Source organism: Sminthopsis crassicaudata, chromosome 4, assembly GCF_048593235.1.
Source record: "Sminthopsis crassicaudata isolate SCR6 chromosome 4, ASM4859323v1, whole genome shotgun sequence".
Taxonomy (NCBI): Eukaryota; Metazoa; Chordata; class Mammalia; order Dasyuromorphia; family Dasyuridae; genus Sminthopsis; species Sminthopsis crassicaudata.
This window is the reverse complement of record NC_133620.1, coordinates 444,749,346-444,770,207: the sequence shown is the minus strand read 5'-3', so window position 1 is coordinate 444,770,207 and position 20,862 is coordinate 444,749,346. Positions and strand designations below refer to the sequence as shown.

Here is a 20,862-nt window from a genome sequence, read left to right as displayed (position 1 = left end):
ATGGCAGCAGAGAGTGATGAAGCAAGTGCCAAACCAGTTAGGAAGGAGAGTGAGGGTGGCTTTTGATTTGAATGAGTAAGCAGCATGATCTTCATACACTTGGATATCACAGCTGCCTGGGTTTTAGGAGTATAGACTTAGGATCTACTTGTCTCGGACAATACCTTCCTTATGGAAGAAAAAACACTGTGGCCCAGAGAAAGGGGCTTGTTCCATGTGGTGATGTCAATAGTGAGAGGCAGGTCCTATTTCTGGTCCTAGATCTGCTGATTCCAGTTCAAGATAGGCAAGTTTCATTTTAAACACATTTCAGGACAATTGAAGGAGCTTCCTCTCCCCCCGACTACTTCTGAACACATTAAAGAGTACCATTATATTCACACCATCTCCATCTTCCACTCATACCTTGTTTTCTCTTCTTTAACATGAATTCTATTTTTATTGGATAAGATAGCATCTGCTGATATCTATGATATCAGCTCTGTGCTTAAAATTGCCCCATAATTCCAGTCACTGTTTCATATGTACTCTCCACCCAAGAGATCCACTTTGATATTGTCTCTTTCCCCATGACAGTCTACTATTAAATTTTGTCAAACTCTGTTTGAAGTCAGAAGTCCTAAGGTTGAGTCCTGAACATAACACTACCTGGTTATAAAAATTTGAACAAGCCGTCCTTCAAGAATTGATGATTATAGAGCAACTAGTCTACAAATGATCTGATTAGAATGCTGGCTGGGGGCAATATGTGGTAAAAGATCACAGAGCTAATAAGTGTCATGGGATCAGGGCTCAAATGTTCTTAACTTCAATCTTCTGCCCACTCTAGGTGAAGTCTCCTAAATAGATGAAACATAAGAAGCCCAATTCTGCCTGTTTATAAGGTTACTGTGAAGATGATATGAAATAATCAGTGTCATCATCTTTTGTAATTTTTAAGTGATATAAAATTTGTATCCTTAAACTGTCAAATTGATGAAAATTAGAAGCATTACACAACATTGACTGGCTTGTGATCCCCATTTCTTTTTTTTTCCCCCAAACTTTTATTCTATAACCTCATGCTTAGTGCCATTATTCCATTACAACAATATGCCACAATATATTTCACCACTTTCATATTAAGTTACTTCCAGTTCTTTGTAATTCCTTATAGTTCTGCTCTTGGGGAACTCACCAAAAAGGCATCCCCCAATTTGGGGCTTTTTTGAGTATTTTCTTTTTTTTTACTTTATTTTTTTAAAATTAATTTTATAATTATAACTTTTTTTTTGACAGTACATATGCATAGGTAATTTTTTACAACATTATCCCTTGCACTCACTTCTGTTCCGAATTTTCCCCTTCTTCCCTCTACTCCCTCCCCTAAATGGCAGGCAGTCTTATACATGTTAAATGTGTTATAGTATATCCTAGATACAATATATGTGTGCAGAACCAAATTTCTTGTTGCACCGGAAGAATCAGATTCAGAAGGTTAAAATAACCTGGAAAGAAAAACAAAAATGCCAACAGTTTACACTTGTTTCCCAGTGTTCCTTCTCTGGGAGTAGCTGATTCTGTCCATCATTGATCAATTGGAATTGGATTAGCTCTTCTCTCTGTTGAAGATATCCACTTCCATCAGAATACATCCTCATACCACATTGAAGTGTATAATGATCCCCTAGTTCTGTTTGTTTCACTCATCATCAGTTTATGTAAATCTCTCCAGGCCTCTCTGAAATCAACTTGTTGATCATTTGTGATCCCCATTTCGACAAGAATTCTCCCTGAGTGCCATTGAAGGAGTAATGGAGCTTTCTCCATATGGAGCATTGTCTATCAATACAAAGATGTGGAGTCAGCACATCTGGAAAGATAGCCAACATCTGTTTCTAACTATTAGTGTGATCTTAGACAAGACACTTCTTTCTGGAACAAGAGGTTTTTTTTTTTAAATTACTTTTTGCTGAAACATAAGAGTGTTGAACAAGAATTATCTTTCTAATTCTAAATCTACAATGGTAAAATTTAGGCAGTTATGATATCAAAATAGTATGAAGGTCAGGCTGAATATTCTTTCATGTTCTGGGTCAACAAAATTCTCTCTCCTATCTGTTTTTGCATAGGTTTCATCTGTCTCTGCTGCTATCACAAGTTCACCACTTCCCCCTTAGCAACTTGTCACCCACCACATGCAGGCATCTTCCCTCTTCATTCCCCCTCCTATTTCCCCCACAGTGAAGCTGTCCTGGGGTGAGAACCTCAGGCCTTGACAGCAGCCTTATACTTCCTGGGCTCAGTTTTAGTTTCCATCTCCTACCACGACATCACTTCACTGGAATTTCCATTTCTGTTCTGTTCTTTCTTTCTGGGATCTCCCAGATGCCCCTATAAAAAGAGGGTCCACGCATGAGACAGAGAACAGATCTCTAGACTCTCAGCCTGTGCCCTGATCCACCAGCTCCTCTCTCCTCTCAGGATCATGAAGGTCTCTGTGGCTGCCCTCTCCATCCTCATCGTGGCCTTCAGCTCTCTGGCATCTTCTGCACCAAGTAAGTGAGCTTCCTCCTGACTCTGGGCCCAGGGGGAGGTCATGGGCTAGATAGATCTTTGCTCTAACCACAGGGATCATCCTAATTTGAGAAGGAGGAGTCCTGGAAGGGAAGGGTAGGATTTATGTGCTTTGGACTTCAATGTCCTGCCCTTGAATTATTTGCTTCTTAAATGTTAGATGGAGATAGGACGATGGTGGGGGGGGGGAAAGGGCAGTAGATTGAGTTCTGTGTCTGGCTGAATTCTCCTTCTGGCTCTGCCACTAATTACTCATATGGTTCCTAGCCAATGGCTTTCTTGCCAAAAGCAGGAATTGTCTGGGCAGACCTGTGAGATTCTGTCTAGCTCCCACACTATTTTTTTTTCCAAAATGTACACAGTGAGCATGGGAGCCGCTCTTTGATACTCTTCCAGGCATAGTGATAATCACAGCTAGTACTGAAGGGAACCGGGAAAGGGAGACATGAGAGTCTGCATCCCCTTTGTGCCTAGTACAGAGAGGGTCTCTGGGATGGAGTCTGCAGCTAAGGAAGGGAAGGTGTGAACATGTGATCTCACTAATCTCCTGCCTCCCTTCTCCTCTTTCCAGTGGGCTCTGACCCTCCCACCTCCTGCTGCTTCTCCTATGTCAGGCAACAGATCCAGAGAAAAATTGTGACAGACTATTATGAGACGAGCAGCCTGTGTTCTCAGCCAGCTGTGGTGTGAGTATCTATCTACTGAAATCCCAAGGGGATGCAGGGAGAGGGCAGAAAGAAGAAATGGGACCATTGGGCTCCTTGGTCAAAGAGATGAATCAGGTGACCCAGGTGATGTCTGGTGTGAAGGAAAAGAAGTCCCCCAGGTTGTCTCTGGTTAAGGTTGGGTTCTCCATGGAACGACTTAGGGAAAAGGGGAGCCATCAGCTGATGCTACAGAATTTTATTTCAAAAAGGGGCTTCCTGAGACACTTCCCATTGGACAAGCCTCTAGAGAGAATGGGATTGACTCAGAAGGGTCTGAGAGATATTGCTAGAGATGAGGATTGTCCTTTCTGTCCCTATAGAGAAGTGCAGGAAGCGATCAGTGCTAGACCTGGAGGGAATAGAAAGAAACCCCTCTTCTTCCATGGTCTCTAATCTCTCCTTCCATTTCTCCCCAGGTTCCTGACCAAAAGGGGCCGGCAGGTGTGCGCCAATCCCACTGATGCCTGGGTGCAGAGCTATGTGGAAGAAATAGAGCTGAACTGAGGGGCTCAGAGACCTGAAACAAGGGATCTTTGTGGGAAATGGACCGAGCTGAGGATTTTCCCAGTCAGATGCATTCTCCCCAAAGTCCAGTTTTTTTGAGATGACCTTCCTCATTATAATTCATTCTTCTCTGTGAGACTTAATTTATGGAATTTATTTGGTGTTGACTTTCGGTATTTATTAGTTCTATTGTTCCATTTCTGGAAGACAACTGGTCCCCATGAGACCCTCTATTATCATCCTGGCTTCTCTTCCTGAGAGACTTTTGGATCCCCTGCTCCATTCTATGAACATTTCTAGTATGAAGATTTCAGAATAAAAAGTTTTCAAAACCATATCTCTTTGGTGTAGTCTTAATGTCATTTGGGGATGAGGGTTCAGGTGAAGGGGTTTTGCTCTTTTTACATAAGATTGGTGTAGCATCCTTGGACAACCAGAGTTCTGCAATAGCTCTGGGAGTTGAATGTACTGCCATCTTACAGGTTGACTCCCGAAATCCCAGACTGATCCCTACTGTGAAGTAAGCTTTCAGGAACAGAGAGGCAATATGGCCATTGCTCTGATCTCATGAGACCACTCAGGGAGTCTTTAGTCTGCTTTGGTAACCACAGTTTCAGAGGAACATTAGATAGCTGGACATTGTCTATAGGAAGCAATCAAGGATGTCAGGTGCCTAGAATCAAAAAAGGATGATTAGAAGGAACTAGGGACGGTCAGTGGGGAAAAGAGAAGAGCCATGATTTCTGCTTTCAAGTATTGGAAGTTTTCAAGTATTGGAAAAATTGAGATGAGTCTCTAGGACTCATGGATAGAAACAAAGGCAAAGGATGTGATTTGTTAGGATCTAAATTTGGCCTGACAGGAAAAACTTCTTAAGATTTCTAGCTGTCAGTTTGGAACTATGCTCAAAAAATTATCAAACTGTGTATACCCTTTGACCCAGCAGTGTTTCTACTGGGCTTGTATCCTAATGAGATCTTAAAGAAGCGAAAGCGACCTGTAGGTACTAAAATGTTTGTGGCAGCTCTTTTTGTAGTGGCTAGCAACTGGAATTTGAGTAAACGCCCATCAATTGGAGAATGGCTGAATAAGTTATAGTACATGAATGTTATGGAATATTATTGCTCTATAAGAAATGATCAGTAGGGAGATTTCAGAGAGGCCTAAGAGACTTAAAGAACTGAGGTTAAGTGAAATGAACAGAACCAGGAGATCACTGTACACGGCAATAATACTCTATGATGATCAATTCTGCTAGACATGACTCTGTAACAATGAGATGATTAAGGGCAGTTTCAATGATCTTGTGAGGAAGAGAGCCATCTACACCCAGAGAGGATTGTGGGTACTGAGGGGATCACAACATAATGTTCTCATTATTTTGGTTGTTATTGATTTGCATTTTGTTTTCTTATTCATTTTCTTTCCTTTTTGATATGATCTTTCTTTTTCAGCAAGATAATTGTACAAATATGTTTACATATATTGGCTTTAACATATATAATATATGCTGGACTACTTGCCATCTAGAGGAGGGGGTCATTGGACCAAATCATTTCTGCACAAAGGACAGGGCACTCATAAAATCTGAGCTCAATTGCATGTAAGCGAGAGCCTTGTTTCTCTAAAATTCAAGGAAAAAGAAGTTCTTTTTCTCTCTGTAGACAAAGGGGAATGCTAAAGCTCAGGGTGGATTCCTCTTCTTTTTTCTTGGGTCAGGAGTGTGTACTGATACCTTCTTCCCTTCTCTCTTTCCTTCCTCTCCCAGAGCTCCAGTGTTCTACTAAAAATCTAAATAAGATGTTGCTATAGCTTTACTGCAGCACTTAATTTTTGATCCTCTGTCTTTTTAAGATAAACTCTTGTGGCATTCCCATATTGGATCTCTGTTCTCCCTTGGCTCTCTCTATGTCCTATGTGACTCAGTTTGGGTAGTAGGTCACTGAGGAAAAAAATGGAGAGTGACTCATGACTCTCAGCATAGGGAGGAAGAGAAAGCCCTGAACCTAGAAAATAATTGCAGTCCAAGTCTAATTGAAGTCAAGGTTATGTTCTGAAAACTCATCCATTCACCAGAATAAAGTAATATGAATATTTTTGTCAGAATGTCTCTCAAGTTGTCATGACTCTCACATATTATTAATGAATTAATTTTTATTCTGAATAACAAAACATCAAAAAATATAAACATTTTAACATATGAAGAACAGAGAAGAGGAGGGTATGTGAATCTGTGACCTCTATACAGCTGGTGTTTTTAGGAATGTGTTGAGTTTATCACCATAGTAAATCATTTCCCTTGTTTTTCTCCCCTTCCCAAAATTCCTTTTCTCCTCTTAATTTTCATTATTGCTCTTTCCTTTCTTTTTCTTAGTTTTGTATTGCTGTCATTTGCCTCAAAGAAGTCTTCATATATAAGAGACAGTATATACTCAAAGGAAAGTGATGATCATAGGTCAAAATGTTGGTCTCATGTGGTATTTGTCATTTATCACCTACCCAGAAAAAGGGGGAAACACCCGTCATCTTCAGACTTCTGCTGGAAAGACTATTTATTGCAGGGAGAGAGGCATTTGAATTTGTTCTCATTGAAAATATTTCACTCATTTGCTAGTTCTTCTCCAGATTCTGGTTACTTCATTCAGAAACAGAAGCAAGTGAAGATGGATGCAGGGTGTTTAGCAAACCCTAAGAAATCAGGCAGTTGGGTCTGGAAGGCAGCTAGAGAGAAAAATGAGCTTAGACCAATATGTCACATCATATACTACAAAAAACTACATGTGTCATGGTGGAAGTTGGAAATTGAAAAAGGAGCCCAGGAAATGTAAGGCTGTGCAAGGCTGAGGTTTGGCTCCTCAGTGTAATTTCATCCTGGGAGATAGAGTGGAGTGGACAGAGAGAGGAGAATCGTGTGTGTGGTGGTGGGACAAGGTGCTGTGGGGGAAAGTAACAAACTAGAGATGGCAGCAGAGAGTGATGAAGCAAGTGCAAAACCAGTTAGGAAGGAGAGTGAGGGTGGCTTTTGATTTGAATGAGTAAGCAGCATGATCTTCATACACTTGGATATCACAGCTGCCTGGGTCTTAGGAGTGTAGACTTAGGATTTGAAGGACCATTAGTTGTCTTGGACAGCCCTCCTTATGCAAGAAAAAACACTGGGGCCCAGAGAAAGGGCTTGTTCTATTTGGTGACTCCAGTGGTGAGAGGCAGATCCCGTATCTGGTCCCAGATCTGTTGACTCTAGTTCAGGATAGAAAAGTTGCATCTTAACAAATTTCAGGACACTTGAAGAGTGTCTAATCTACCCTACCACTTCTGAACACATTAAAGAGTATCATATCCACTGCCATCTCCATCTTCCCCTTACACTTTTTCTCTTCTTTAACATAAATTCTATTTTTATTGGATAAAATGCATCTACTGATATCTATGATTGTTATGTACTTAAAACTGCCCCATAATTCTAGTCATTATTTCATATGTACATTGCCTCTTCTCCCATGGCAGTATACTGTTTAATTTTGTCAAATCCTGTCTGAAATCAGAAGTCCTAAGGTTGAGTCCTGAACATTTCACTTCCTGGTTATTAAAATTTTAAGAAACCATCCAGCAAAACTTGATATAGAGCGATTAATTTACAAATTATTTAATTAAAATGTTGACCGGGAGCCCTGTGAGGTAAAGGATCATACAACTGATAAGTCTCGATCAGATTAGGAGTCCAGTCTTCTTATTTCTGACCTCAAGTCTCCTAAAAAGATGAGAATATCATTTCTGCCTGCTTTATAAGGTTACTGTGAGATAATCAGTGTCATAATCTTGTGTATCCTTTATGTGATATAAAATTTGTATCCTTAAACTGCCAAAGTGATACAAATTTGAAGCAAATGCAACAAAGCAGACAGAGGGATGGAATCCTCATTTCATTGACTGGGTCGAGATCACGATTTTCACCAGAATTCTCCCTGAGTGCCCTTGAAGGAATAATGTTGGTTTCTTCCTATAGGATATTATCTATAAATACAAAAATGTGGAGTCAGCAGATCTGGAAATATATCCAGGATCTGTTTCTAACTACTAGTGTCATCTTGGACAAGTCACTTCTCTCTGGAACAAGACTTTTTTTTTTTTCTGGAACATAATAGTGTTGAAAAAGAATTATCCATGTAACTAAAACTACAATGGTAAAATCTAGGCAGTTATGATACCAAAACAGTATGAAGGTCAGATTGAATATTCTTTCATGTTCTGGGTCAACAAAACGCTCTTTCCTATTTGTTTTTGCATAGGTTTCGTCTGTCTCTGCTGCTATCACAAGTTCACCACTTCCCCCTTAGCACCCTTGCCACCCACCACAGGCAGATATTTTCCCTCTTCATCCCCCCTCCTATTTCCCCCACAGTGAAGCTGTCCCGGGGTGAGATCCTCAGTCTTTGACAGCAGCCTTACATTTCCTGGATTCAGTTTTAGTTTCCATCTCCTACCACGACATCACTTCTCCATTGGAATTTCTGTTTCTGTTCTGTTCTTTCTTTCTGGGATCTCCCAGATGCCCCTATAAAAAGAGGGTCCAAGCATGAGACAGAGAACAGCTCTCCAGAATCTCTCAGCCTGTGCCCCGATCCATCAGCTCCTCTCTCCTCTCAGGATCATGAAGGTCTCTGTGGCTGCCCTCTCCATCCTCATCGTGGCCTTCAGCTCTCTGGCATCTTCTGCACCAAGTAAGTGAGCTTCCTCCTGCTCTGTGCTCAGGCTGAGGTCATGGGCTGGATAGATCCTTGCTCTAACCACAGGAATCATCCTAACTTGAGAAGGAGGAGTCCTGGAAGGGGAGAGTAAGATCAAGTAGGATTTATATGTCTTGGACTTGAAGGTATTAACATGCCCTTGACATTATTTGCTTATTCAGTCTTAGATGGAGATAGGGCAAGGGGGCAAAAAGGGCACGAATTGTCTGAGTATTTCTGTGAGATCCTTTCTAGCTCCCACACTACACAGTGAGCATGGGAGCCGCTCTTCTGATTCTCTTCCAGGCACAGTGAGAATCACACCTGATGTTGGAGGATAGCAGGGAGGCCTTGTCTCTAATACAGAGTGTGTGCTGGGATGGAGTCAGCAGCTAAGTATTGTAAGGTATGATCATGACCTCACTAATCTCCTGCCTCCCCTTTCTTTCCAGTGGGCTCTGACCCTCCCACCTCCTGCTGCTTCTCCTACATCAATCAACAGATCCAGAGAAAATTTGTGACAGACTATTATGAGACCAGCAGCCTGTGTGCCCAGCCAGCTGTGGTGTGAGTATCTATCCAGGGAAGTTCTTGAGGGGATACAGGAAGAGAGAATGGAAAATGGAAATTAAGTCATTGGGCTACTTGGCCAAAAGGATGAACCAGGTCACCTGGGTGACTCCTGGTGACAAGGAAAAGTAGTCCCCCACATGGTCTCTGGCCAAGGTTGGGTTCTCTGGAAATTTTGGGTTGCATCAGTTGATGCAACAAGTTTTTTATGCCAAGAGGAAACTTCCTTAGAGATTCCCCACTGCACAGGTCTTTAGAAAGAACCTGACTCAGTTGGATCTGAAATATATTGCTAGAAGTAAAGATTGTCCCCTAAGGCTGTACAGAGATATTCAGGACGTGGTCAGTGCTGGACATGGAGGGAATAGAAGGAAAGACTTCTCCTTCCATGATCTCTAATCTCTCTTCCTCTTCTTCCCCAGGTTCCTGACCAAAAGGGGCCTGCAGGTGTGTGCCAATCCCACCGATGCCTGGGTGCAGAGCTACGTGGAAGACCTGGAGCTGAACTGAGGGCCTGGGAGAAAGGACAAAGAATCTTAGGAAAATGGACCAAGCTGAGAAATTCCCCAGTTAGAGGCATTCTCTCCACACTCCAGCCTTCCTGAGATGTTCTCTCCTATTTTAATTCATTCTTCTCTGTGAGACTTAATTTATGTAATTTATTTGGTATCCACTTTGGGTATTTGTTTTTGCTATTTGCACTTCTGGAAATCAACTGTTCCCCATGGGAAACTCTAGTAGCATCCTGGCCTCTCTTCCTTAGGGTCTTTTGAGTCACCTGCTGGATTCCATGAATATCTGCAGCATAAAGATTTTGGAATAAAACTTTTCAAATCCATACCTTTTTTCTTGTTTATTTATTTATTTGAAATGGAAAACAAGAAATAAAATAGAAAAAAAAATGAGAGAAATATAACAACAACAAATTGTCATTTGCCTAATAGAACATTGGGCAGTATTCAAAATATGAAAAAATATGTAACAATAAATTTCCATTTGGAGAAAGCATATATAATAATATCATAATGGAAGACATTGTATTCATAACTCTTTGCTGTCTTGTAGGTTTTCTTTTATTCTGTTATATACTTATTACTTTATTCTTTTTTCCCCTTTCCTCCTCCTCACTTTCCCCATAATTATAATTAAACACGGATATTATGTGTACATATAATATATATGTATATATGCATACATATGTACATACACATACATACACCTATATATCTATATACTTATACATATACACTCATATATACATAAGCATGTACACATATGTACACAAAAATCTAAAACAATATTAATATGGTTGACACATAATGTAGATTTCTCTCTTGACCGAATCTTTTTAATGATTGATTTTTTCTAAGCTCAATGATTACTACCCCTATTTTTTTCCTAATAAATTCTGCTCCTGATCATTGTTATGTTTGTGTATGTCTCTTATTTCTTATCCCTGTTATCTCTTCTACTTTACTTCTACCTGTTAGCTTGCATTGTTCTTACTTAACCTAGTCCCCCAAACCTCTGTGGATCCCTCCTTTATTTTTTCCCCCATTTCTCCTTCTTTATCCCATTCCCATTAACCCACCCATCTTATTTCCCTCCTGTAAATCTCAACACCTTTCTGCACCCCATCTTATCCTATGCTTCCCTTAGTCTCTTGCTTTTTCCCTTTCCTATTAATTTACACACCTTATCCCATTCCCATTAATTTATACATCTGTCTTTATCTCATCTTATCCTATTCCATCTCCCTTATTTCTTTATAAATTTTGGACACTGCTATACTTTTCTTGGAATATATACAGCATCATTGAACAACAAGAATCCTGTGATTGCTCTGTGGGTTGAGTGAACTAACATCTTACCTAGGGCCAGCAGGTTGACTCCCAAATGCCAGATTATTCCATATTAAGATATAAGCTTCCAGGAATAGAGCTGTAATATTCCTATTTTTCTGATCTGATAGGGTCACACAGAGAACATTGGGAAGCTGGAGATTGTCTAGAGGAAGGCAATAAAAAACATTAAGTGCCTAGAATTCCAAGAAGATGATATAAAGGAACTAGGAATGGTCAGTGGGGAAAAGAGAAGAGCTCCATCAACCATGATTTTTATTGGGAAGAAGTTTCTATGGAAAGCTCTGTGCCTTGGAGGATTTGACAGGAAGGAAAATTCATTCATGGTGGGCTTCACGTCCTTTAAGGTCCTTCAGCTCCAAATCCTTGCTTCTGCAGTCCAGAACTCCAATTCTTAGGGGACTTTGAAGTCTACATGGAATTGACTTTTTTCCTCAACAGTCCTTTGATATAGACAGGACTATTATTATCTCCATTAGACAGATGACAAAATTGAGGCTCTGAAAGATTCATTGATTTTTTTCCCCACCAGGAAGTGTCCAAGATTGAATTCTAATACTGCTCTACACTTTAAATTCCAGAATAATTTCTACTCTCTCAGATTAGTCTGGAATGGCCTCCACAGGGAATGAAAATGAATTGAGCCTGTTCTATCCCTAAGAGTTATGTGGGTCTCAAAATGGTCCCAGGGGAGAAAAAATGAGAAAAATCTAAAGACCCATCTATGCTTCTCTTGGTCTCCCTTTGACAATTTAATTTTATTTTTGTCAATGAATATTTTATATAATTCATTTCTGAATGTCTCTTGTCATCATCTATAGAAAAAAAAGATTTTAAAATGAAGGAGAACAGGTTCAGCAAAGCTCAGGGAATGTAAAAGATAAGGAAAGAGAAGGGTCAGTGTCTAAAGACTGGGTTGATTGGCTAATTGCTCAGGATCACGCTAGTCAGTATTAGAGGCAGGATTTGGACCTGACTTTAAGTTCAGCCTTTTAACATTACACCACATCACTTCTGCACAAAGTTCAAGGCACCCAAAGAATCTGATCTCAATTACATGTGAGTGGGATCCTTGTTTCTATCTCATTCAAGGAAAAAGATGTCTTCTTTTTTGTTGTTGTTGACAAGAGGGAATGTAAAGTCCAGGCTGGATTCCCCTTCTCTCTTTTTTCTTATGTCAGGAGTGTGTGGTGAGACCCTCTTCCCTTCTCTTTTCCCTTCATCTCCCAGAGCTCAAGTGGGCTAGTGAAAATCTAAATAAGATGTTTCTATGACTTTACTGCAGCACTGAACCTTTGATTCTCTGCCTTTTGAGGACATACTCCTGTGGCATTCCCATATTGGATCTCTATATTCTCATATTGGATCTCTATATTCCCTTGATCCCTCTATGTCCCATGTGACTCACTTTAGGTAGTAGGTCACTAAGAAAGAAAGAGGAAGATTGATTCATGACTCTCAGCACAGAAAGGAAGAGGAAGTTGTGAGCCCAGAGAATAGCCACAGTCCAAATCCAACTTAAGTCAAAGTTAGGTTCAGTAAACCCAACCACTGACCATAAGAAAGTGATATCCAAATTTCTGTTAGAGTTTCTCCCAAATTGCCTCAATTCTCACATTATTCATTAATTTATTTTTATTCTGAACATTTAAATATCAACAAATACGAACGTTCAACATATAAAGAACCAAAAAGAGGAAGGCATATGAATTTGTGATCTTCTGAATATAGTTTGATATTTTTAGGTATGTATTGAGTTTATCACAATGGGTAATATGTATGGGAATGCCTGCCCTCTAGGGGAAGGGGTGGAGGGAAGGAGGGGAAAATTCGGAACAGAAGGGAGTACAAGGGATAATGTAAAAAATTGCCTCTGCATATGTACTGTCAAAAAATGTTATGATCATAAAATTAAGAAAAAAAAAGCATTTATCACAATGGGAAATCAATTCCCTTGTTTGTCTCGCCTTCTAGACATTATTTTCTCCCCTCAATCTTCATTATTGTTCTTTCCTTTCTCCTGTTTTTGCATTGTTGTCAGTTGTTTCAACAAAGTCCTCATTTATATAATGTATAATCAAAGAAAAGAAAAGTATTTACCATAGGTGAAAATGTCTGTCTCATGTAGCATTTCTAGTCTATTACCTCTCCATCAAAAGGTGGGAAACAGGCTTCATTTTCAGTCTTCTGCTGGAACGGTCACTTATTGCAAGGATGGAGTCATTTGAATTTCTTTTCATTAAAATTGCTTCACTCATTTCATTCGCTCTTCTCCAGACTTTGTTCATCAAAAAACAAGCAAGTGAAGATGAATGCAGGGTGTTGAGCAAACCCAAAGAAATCATGCACTTGGGTCAGCATTCTGTATGTGACCCAGACTACTGGGAAACATGAAAACCAGCCAGAGAGAAATCAGGGTTAGAGCGATGTCTTACATCATATACCACAAGAAGCTGCACGTGTCATAGTGGAAACTGGAAACTCAACAAAAAACCCAGGGAATGCAAGGCTGTGCAAGGGCTGAGGTTTTGTTCCCCAGGGCAGTTTCCTCCTGGGAGAAAGAATGGGATGGACAGAGAGAGAATAAATGTGTGTGTGGTGGTGTGATAATGGAACTGTGGGAAAGTAATAAAGAGAGTAGCAGAGAATGATGAAACAAATGCAAAACCAACTAGGAAGGAGAGTGAGGGTGGCTTTTGGTTTGAATGACTGTACAGCATAAACATCTTACTACTCGGACATCATAATCATCTGAGTCTTAAGAGTGTAGATTTAGGACTAGAAAGATAATTAATTGTAAAGTGCAACACCCTCCTCATACAAGAAAAGATACTGGAGGCTAAAGAGAGAGACCTTGCTTAATCTGTTAATGCCAGTAAAGAGAGGCAGATCCTGGATCAGGTCCGGGATCTGCTGACTCCAGATCCAGATAAAAAAGTTTTCTCTCAAACAATTTTCAGACAATTGAAGGAGATGCCTGTCCTACTCTACCACTTCATTAAAGAATAAAACTATATTCTCACCCATCACTGTTTTCCGAATACATCTTATTTTCTTTAACATGAATTTCATTTCCACTGGACAAAACATCATGTACTGATATCTACAATAGTTGTATACTTAAAAATGCCCCATAGTTGTAGTCATTGTTTTATATGTACCCTCCTTCATTCTCATATTACTTCTTCTCCCGAAAGAATGTCCTATTTAATTTAATCAAATCCTGCCTACAGTCAGAAGTCCTAAGGTTGAGTCCTGAACATATCACTTCCTGGCTATTAAAATTTGGAAAAGCCATCCCACAAGAACTGGTAATTATAGAGCAACTAGTCTATCAATGATCTGGTTAGAGTGTTGGCTAGGAGCCCTGTGAAGTGAAAGATCACAGAGCTAAGTCTCAGGCCTGGGATTAGGACTCAGGTCTTCTTAACCTTTCTCTTCTCTAGGTGAGTCTCCTAAACAGATGAGACATAAGAATACCAATTCTGCCTACTTCATAAGATTATTTGCGAAGATGATAATATGAGATAATCAGAGTCATAATCTTTTATATTCTGAAAAAGAAATTTGTGATAACATGATACAGATTAGAAGCATCACACAACAAAGCAGACAAAGGAATGGAATCCGCATTTCATTGATTGGCTCATGACCACAATTTGCAGAAACATTGTCCATGAGTGCTCTTGAAGAACTAATTGTGGTTCCTGCAAATTTAGCATTTTCTGTGAATATGGATGTGGAGTCAGCAGATCTGAAAACATATCCAGGATTTCTGCTTCTGACTACTATTGTGCCTTTGGAACACATTTTGTTGTTGTTGTTGTTATTTTTTTGTTGTTATTTATTTTGTTGTTCTTTTCATTCTTATCGTTTTTTTTTTTTTTTTGCTGTAACATAAGATTTGTTGTAACATAAGTATTGAACTCGAATTACCCTTCTAACTCTAAATCTACAATGGTAAAATTTAGGCAGTTATGATATCACAGCAGAGTCAGATTGAATACTCCTTCACGTCCATGCTCAATAAACCCCTCTTTCCTATTTGTCTTTGCATAGGTTTATCTGTCGCTGCAACTATCACAAGTTTACCACTTCCCCCTCAGCACCCTTGTCACCCATCACATGTAGATCCCCTTTCTTATTTCCTCCATGATGAAGCTGTCCTGGGGGTGAGAATCTCAGTCCTTGACAGCAGCTTTACATTTCCTGGGCTCAGTTTTAGTTTCCATCTCCTACCATGACATCAGCTCTCAATTGGAATTTCCATTTCTGTTCTGGTTTTTTCTTTCTGGGTTCTTCCAGATGCCCCTATAAAAAGAAGCTCCAAAGAGACAGAAGCACAAATCTCCAGTGTCTCTTAGCCTGTGCTCTGATCCACCAGCTCCTCTCTCCTCTCAAAATGATGAAGATCTCTGTGGCTGCCCTCTCCCTTCTCATGGTCATGGCCTTCAGTTCTCTGGCATCCTCTGCACCAAGTAAGTGAGCTTCTTCCTGCCTTCTGTGACTGTGTTCAGGCTCTGCTCATGGGATGGATAGAATCTTAGTCTGACTTTAGGGATCTTCTAGGGTGAGACGGGGAAATCCTGAAAGAGAGGATTAGCAGCCTTTTGGACTTGAAGTTAATTAACATACCTTTGATAATATATGCTTGTTAAATGTTAGATGAACAGGACAGAAGAATAGAAAGAACACTAGACCAGGTTTCGAGTTTGGCTGAGTTCCCATACTGACTCTGCCACTAATTACTCTTGTGATTTCCAAGAAATTACTTTCTCACCAAACGCAGGAATTGTTTGGATAGATATGAGATACTTTCCAGCTCCCACACTACAAATTTCCTCAAAATGTCCCCAATAAAGATGGGGACAGCTGGTCGGATTCTCCTCCAGTCACAGTGAGCATCACATCTGGTATTGGAAGGAAACAGGATAAGGGAGACATGAGGGTACATGTCTCCAGTGTGCCTAGTAGACTATATCCCTGGGATGGAGTCAGCAGCTAAGCAATGTAAGGTGTGATCATATGGTCTCACTAATCTCATCTTTTCCTTTTTTTTTTCCCCAGTGGGCTCTGATCCTCCCACCTCCTGCTGCTTCTCCTATGTCAGTCAACAGATCCAGAGAAAGTTTGTGACAGATTATTATGAGACCAGCAGCCTGTGTTCCCAGCCAGCTGTGGTGTGAGTATCTAAGGGGATACAGGGAGAGAGGATGGAAAGAAGAAAGGGGACCATTGGGCTACTCGGTCAGATAGATGAATCAGGTGACCCAGGTGACACCTGGTAAGAAAGAAAAGTAGTCCCCCACATTGTCTCTGGCTAAGGTTGGGTTCTTCATGGAGCAAGGTGGGAGCTACTCACCTAAGGGGGAGACATGAGCTGATGCAACAAATTTTTGTGCCAAGATGGAACTTCCTGAGAGGCTCTCCACTAGATAGGTCTTTAGAGAAAACCTGAATGACCAGTTGGATCTGAGAAATATTGCTAGAGGTGAGGATTGTCCCTTCTGTCCCTGCAGAGATGTGCAGGAAGCGGTCTGTGCTGGACATGGAGGGAACAGAAAGAAACCCCTCTTCTTCCGTGATCTCTAATCTCTCCTCCCCTCCCTCTCCAGGTTCCTGACCAAAAGGGGCCGGCAGGTGTGTGCCAATCCCACCGATGCCTGGGTGCAGAGCTATGTGGAAGAAATAGAGCTGAACTGAGGGGCTCAGTGACACCTCAGTAGAATAATGAATCTTAACAAGAAATGGACCAAGCTGAGGAATCCCACCAGCAGATGCATCATCCTCAAAGTGTAGTTTTCCTGAAATGCTCTCCTCCATTATAATTTATTCTTCTCTATGAGACTTAATTTATGTAAATTATTTGGTGACACCTGTGGTTATTTATTAGTATTATTGTTCCACTTATGAAATGTACCTGTCCCCCATGGGGATCTCTCTTGGCAGCTTAGCTTCTGTCACTTAGAATCCTGAGGTCATTTGCTTGATTCCATGAACATCTGTTGGGCAAAGATTTCAGAATAAAATTTTCTAAAGCTTTATCTTTTTGTTGTGGTTTTTATGTTTTTGAGGAAGTGAGATTTCGGTGATCACATTCTGTTATAGTCATACCATATGGATGTGACATTATTAAACAACAGTATTTTTGTAAAATCTCTGGGGATTCAATAGATGACCATTTCATTTTCAGTCAGCAAGTTGATGGGGGAAAATCTCCTGCATTAAGCAGCAAACTTCCAGGAATAGAGAAGTGATAACCCTAATAGTCCTCGGTCTTTCAGACTAAATGTGGAATCTTGTGATCATGTCTGCAATCTATACTTTAAGTAGAAGATTGGAAAGCTGAAGAATATGAAGTGCCTAGAATCACAAGAGGATGATTTGATAGAATTAGTGATGCTGAGTGGGAGAAGACCTAGTTTAAATATGATTTCTGCCTTCAAGTATTAAAAGTTCTGTCTTCTGGAGGAATATAAATTTTTATTCTTTGAATTCACAGGACAGAACCTGGGGAAATAGCCAGCATTTTTAAGATCCTAAATTTAGGTTTGACATTAGGAAAACTTCTTAACAATTAGAGCTGATGAAATTGTTATATACTACCTCAAGCTGTGGTGGGTGCCCTTGGAGATCTTTAAATAGAGGCTAGGTAATCATCCACAGAGACTGTTACAGTGGGGATTTCTTTGTCAGCTTTTCCACAAAGTGATTTGTTTTCTCCCAATATAAGATTCTGTAACAATGTCAAAGTATAAACAGACAATAATTATCACATAGGAATTTTTCTAAGGAACCACCAAGGAAAGTAGAGTAGAATAGGAAAGAAGTTATCAGAATGAGCATTATCTCAAAAGGCGTAGGATCAGAAAAAATGTTTTTATTGGCTATCAGAGCATCATCAGTACCAAATCCTGCCTTCATTAATTGTGTAATTGTCATCAAGTCATATTCTCATTCTGGGTTTCTAGAAAAATTCAGTTTAACAGCAACCTAAAAATTATTTTTGTCTTTGGAGGAGAAACATAGAGGAAACTGACTTGGATTACAAATCACAAGATCTGGGTTCTTACCCTAGCTTTAAATTAAATAAAAAATTAACTAAAGCATATATGTCAATGTCTCTGTATTTTTTGTAATCTGCAGTTGAACATTAAGAAAACCAATCAAGTCACTCCACCGTAATTAAATGATAGCCTGCTGTCTTAGCTCTATGTCCCAAGTTTCCACCATCTTCCAGACTAGTTCAGCCTTCTATCCCTTATGACAAACTACTTGTCCTGGAAAGGAAGAGGATAGGAAATTCACAAAATCTGGCTGGCCTTGTCATCCTACTGCTTAAGGACTGTCCAGGAACTCAGCATCATTTCCATTTTAACTTGAGTCATGAGAATGCAATGATATTTCTCTGCCCTCTTTCCCTCTGTCCTCTCCAGAGACTAAGCAATCCGGATCTGACTTCAGATGTTTCTGGAAGGCATGCGCTAGCATCTCACTCAAATTCTCTGACTTTTTGAGGATACTCTTTATGGTTTTAGTTTTTACTGGGTTCTTACCCAAACTTGAATTGTCCTATGCACTTCAGTTCACCAAGCTCATTGACCCTGGGATTGAGAGGGTGAGAGAGGAAGGAGAAACCTTGGCCATAGAAAAAAGCCACAGATCAGGCCTCCAACAGGACATGCCAGAGTTCTGCAATTCCAGTCAATGGCCATATGAAAGTAGTTTCTATCATATGGAGAGAATTTGTGGAGTTCTTATGGAATTTATGGAGTATTCCGCGCCCCAATTTCTGTGATATAAAAATTGTCTTAACCTTTATAAACATAACATTGTTTTTCTCTTTTTATTTCAATCACTAAAATAACATACACACACACACAAGCTTTTCAATATACATGCATGTATGCATATACATCTATAGTATCTATCTATCTATATGTAAAGTACATGATGAGTTTAACACAATGGTGGGGAAATTTCTGATTGTTGGCGACTCCCTCTGAAATTTCTTTCATGCTTAGCTGTGTCTTTTACAAAATTTTTCATCGATGCTCTTTTCCTTCCTTCCTTCCTTCCTTCCTTCCTTCCTTCCTTCCTTCCTTCCTTCCTTCCTTCCTTCTTTCCTTCCTTCCTTCCTTCCTTTCTTCCTTCCCTTCTTGCTTCCTTCCTTCCTTCCTTTCTTCCTTCCCTTCTTGCTTCCTTCCCTCTTTCCTTCCTTCCTTCCTTCCCTTCTTGCTTCCTTCCCTCTTTCCTTCCTTCCTTTCTTCCTGCCTTGCTTCCTTCCTTCCCTCCCTCCTTCCTTCCTCCCTTCCTTCCTTCCTTCTTTTCTTTCTTCTTCCCTCCTTCCTTTCCTTCCTTCCTTCCTGGTTGTTGAGGAGATAAAGTATGATTTTCTTTTTTTAAGATTAATTAATATTTTGTTTTCCTCCAGTTACATATAAAACAATTTTTAACATTATCTTTTCAAACTTTGAGTTCAAAATGCTCTCCTTTCCTCCCTCCTTATCTCACCCCTCTTCATTGAGAAAGTACATGTGAAGTTATGTAAAACATGAAATTTGATTTTCAATTCATCTAGGAAGTGTCCAAGACAGGGTTTACAATTTCAATAGCAGGAAGTTGTCTACTCCACTAGGTTGGGCTGGATTGTTCACTATAGTGTATGAGAGGAAATTTCTTTGTATTTCTAAGAATGGAAGAGCCTTTTCATGGCCCCAGAAAAAAATGGAGAAGTTCAAAGAATGTGTTTGTACTTTTCTTGTTCTTCTTTTACAATTTAATCTTATTTTGGCTAGCATATTTTTAACATCATATGTCTCTTACCCAATAAATCACCCTTGCAACAAAGATTTTAAAAGAAGAGGGGAGTAGGGGGAGGGGAGTTCAGCAGAACTCACCAACACAAATAGTCAGCACTTTAAATTTCCCATCCTCCTTGGAGAGTGGTGGTACATTTTCTCAACTCTTCTAATTACATATAGATAGTTTCTTGAACAAGTATACAACTGGAGAAATGCAGGCCTGGAAGGACCTTTGAGGTCGATGAGCCCAATCTTGTACCTTGGACAGCAATCTCCTCTATAACATTCATTGGGATTCCACAAGTTTTTGTTTGTTTGTTTGTTTGTTTTTGTTTTTGTTTTTATTGAGTGGCTACCCTGTGCTAACTAAACATTGTTCTAAGTAGTGAGGTCCCAGAGATAGAAAGTTTTGTTTTTCTAGAGGAATATATATTTGTGCTCTTTCAGTCCAAAGGACAGAACCTGGGTAATAGCCATTATTTTTAAAGGCCTAAATTTAGGTCTGGCATTAGGAAAACTTCTTTACAATTATAGTTGACTATATATATATTGCCTCAAGCAGTGTGGGTTCCCTTGGAGTTCTTTAGATAGATGCTAGTGATCATTTTCAGAGAATGTGACAGTGGTGATTTAGTCACCTTTTGGACTAGGTTACTGTGATCTCTCCCAAAATTTAAAATGCAATATTGTCAAGGTATAAGCAAAAATTAATTATCACAGAGCAGTTTTTCTAAGGAACCACCATGGAAAGTGGAGGAAAATATTTTTTATTTTTTGGTCATCATCTATTGCATCATGTGCAGTCTATGGATACTATTATGTTCCTTTTACTGCATATAGCACAGGACAGGTTGCTGAGGAGATGAAGTATGATTTTCTTCTTTTTATTATTATTTCCCTTAAATGACACGTAAAACAATTTTTAATATTTATTCTTAAAATTTTAAGTTCCAAATGTTCTTCCTCCCTTCTCACCGAACTCTTCTTCATTGAGAAGGGACATGTGAAGTTGTGTAAAACATGAAATATGATTTTTAATTCATCTAGGAAATGACCAAGACAGGATTCACAATTTCAATGCCAAGAAGCTGTTTACTCCACCAGGCTGGGCTGGATTGGTCACTACAGTGTG

General features: G+C 39.7%; 3 protein-coding genes across 3 annotated transcripts; all 3 read left to right on the top strand.

Moving 5' to 3' along the window:
- The first annotated feature begins 2,252 nt into the window (after nt 1-2,252).
- On the top strand, nt 2,253-4,104 carry LOC141540000 (C-C motif chemokine 4-like). Its single transcript, XM_074263514.1, has 3 exons — nt 2,253-2,537; nt 3,128-3,242; nt 3,680-4,104. The coding sequence occupies exons 1-3, from the start codon at nt 2,468-2,470 to the stop codon at nt 3,765-3,767; spliced, it is 273 nt and encodes a 90-aa protein (XP_074119615.1). The 5' UTR covers nt 2,253-2,467; the 3' UTR covers nt 3,768-4,104.
- Nucleotides 4,105-8,166: 4,062 nt separating this feature from the next.
- LOC141541443 (C-C motif chemokine 4-like) lies at nt 8,167-9,902 on the top strand. Its single transcript, XM_074265552.1, has 3 exons — nt 8,167-8,488; nt 8,947-9,061; nt 9,487-9,902. Exons 1-3 carry the CDS (start codon nt 8,344-8,346, stop codon nt 9,572-9,574), a joined length of 348 nt encoding a protein of 115 aa, XP_074121653.1. The 5' UTR covers nt 8,167-8,343; the 3' UTR covers nt 9,575-9,902.
- Nucleotides 9,903-15,196: 5,294 nt separating this feature from the next.
- Nucleotides 15,197-16,970, top strand: LOC141539999 (C-C motif chemokine 4-like). The gene is made up of 3 exons (XM_074263513.1): nt 15,197-15,404; nt 15,994-16,108; nt 16,542-16,970. Exons 1-3 carry the CDS (start codon nt 15,329-15,331, stop codon nt 16,627-16,629), a joined length of 279 nt encoding a protein of 92 aa, XP_074119614.1. The 5' UTR covers nt 15,197-15,328; the 3' UTR covers nt 16,630-16,970.
- Nucleotides 16,971-20,862: the final 3,892 nt, after the last annotated feature.

Bases quoted from the DNA above. Each gene is read 5' to 3' on its own strand.
- LOC141541443 (XM_074265552.1), top strand. From the start codon at position 8,344: ATGAGACAGAGAACAGCTCTCCAGAATCTCTCAGCCTGTGCCCCGATC. The intron at 8,489-8,946 runs GTAAGTGAGCTT...CTTTCTTTCCAG, and splicing joins TCTGGCATCTTCTGCACCAA to TGGGCTCTGACCCTCCCACC. The intron at 9,062-9,486 runs GTGAGTATCTAT...CTTCTTCCCCAG, and splicing joins TGTGCCCAGCCAGCTGTGGT to GTTCCTGACCAAAAGGGGCC.
- LOC141540000 (XM_074263514.1), top strand. From the start codon at position 2,468: ATGAAGGTCTCTGTGGCTGCCCTCTCCATCCTCATCGTGGCCTTCAGC. The intron at 2,538-3,127 runs GTAAGTGAGCTT...TCCTCTTTCCAG, and splicing joins TCTGGCATCTTCTGCACCAA to TGGGCTCTGACCCTCCCACC. The intron at 3,243-3,679 runs GTGAGTATCTAT...ATTTCTCCCCAG, and splicing joins TGTTCTCAGCCAGCTGTGGT to GTTCCTGACCAAAAGGGGCC.
- LOC141539999 (XM_074263513.1), top strand. From the start codon at position 15,329: ATGATGAAGATCTCTGTGGCTGCCCTCTCCCTTCTCATGGTCATGGCC. The intron at 15,405-15,993 runs GTAAGTGAGCTT...TTTTTTCCCCAG, and splicing joins TCTGGCATCCTCTGCACCAA to TGGGCTCTGATCCTCCCACC. The intron at 16,109-16,541 runs GTGAGTATCTAA...CTCCCTCTCCAG, and splicing joins TGTTCCCAGCCAGCTGTGGT to GTTCCTGACCAAAAGGGGCC.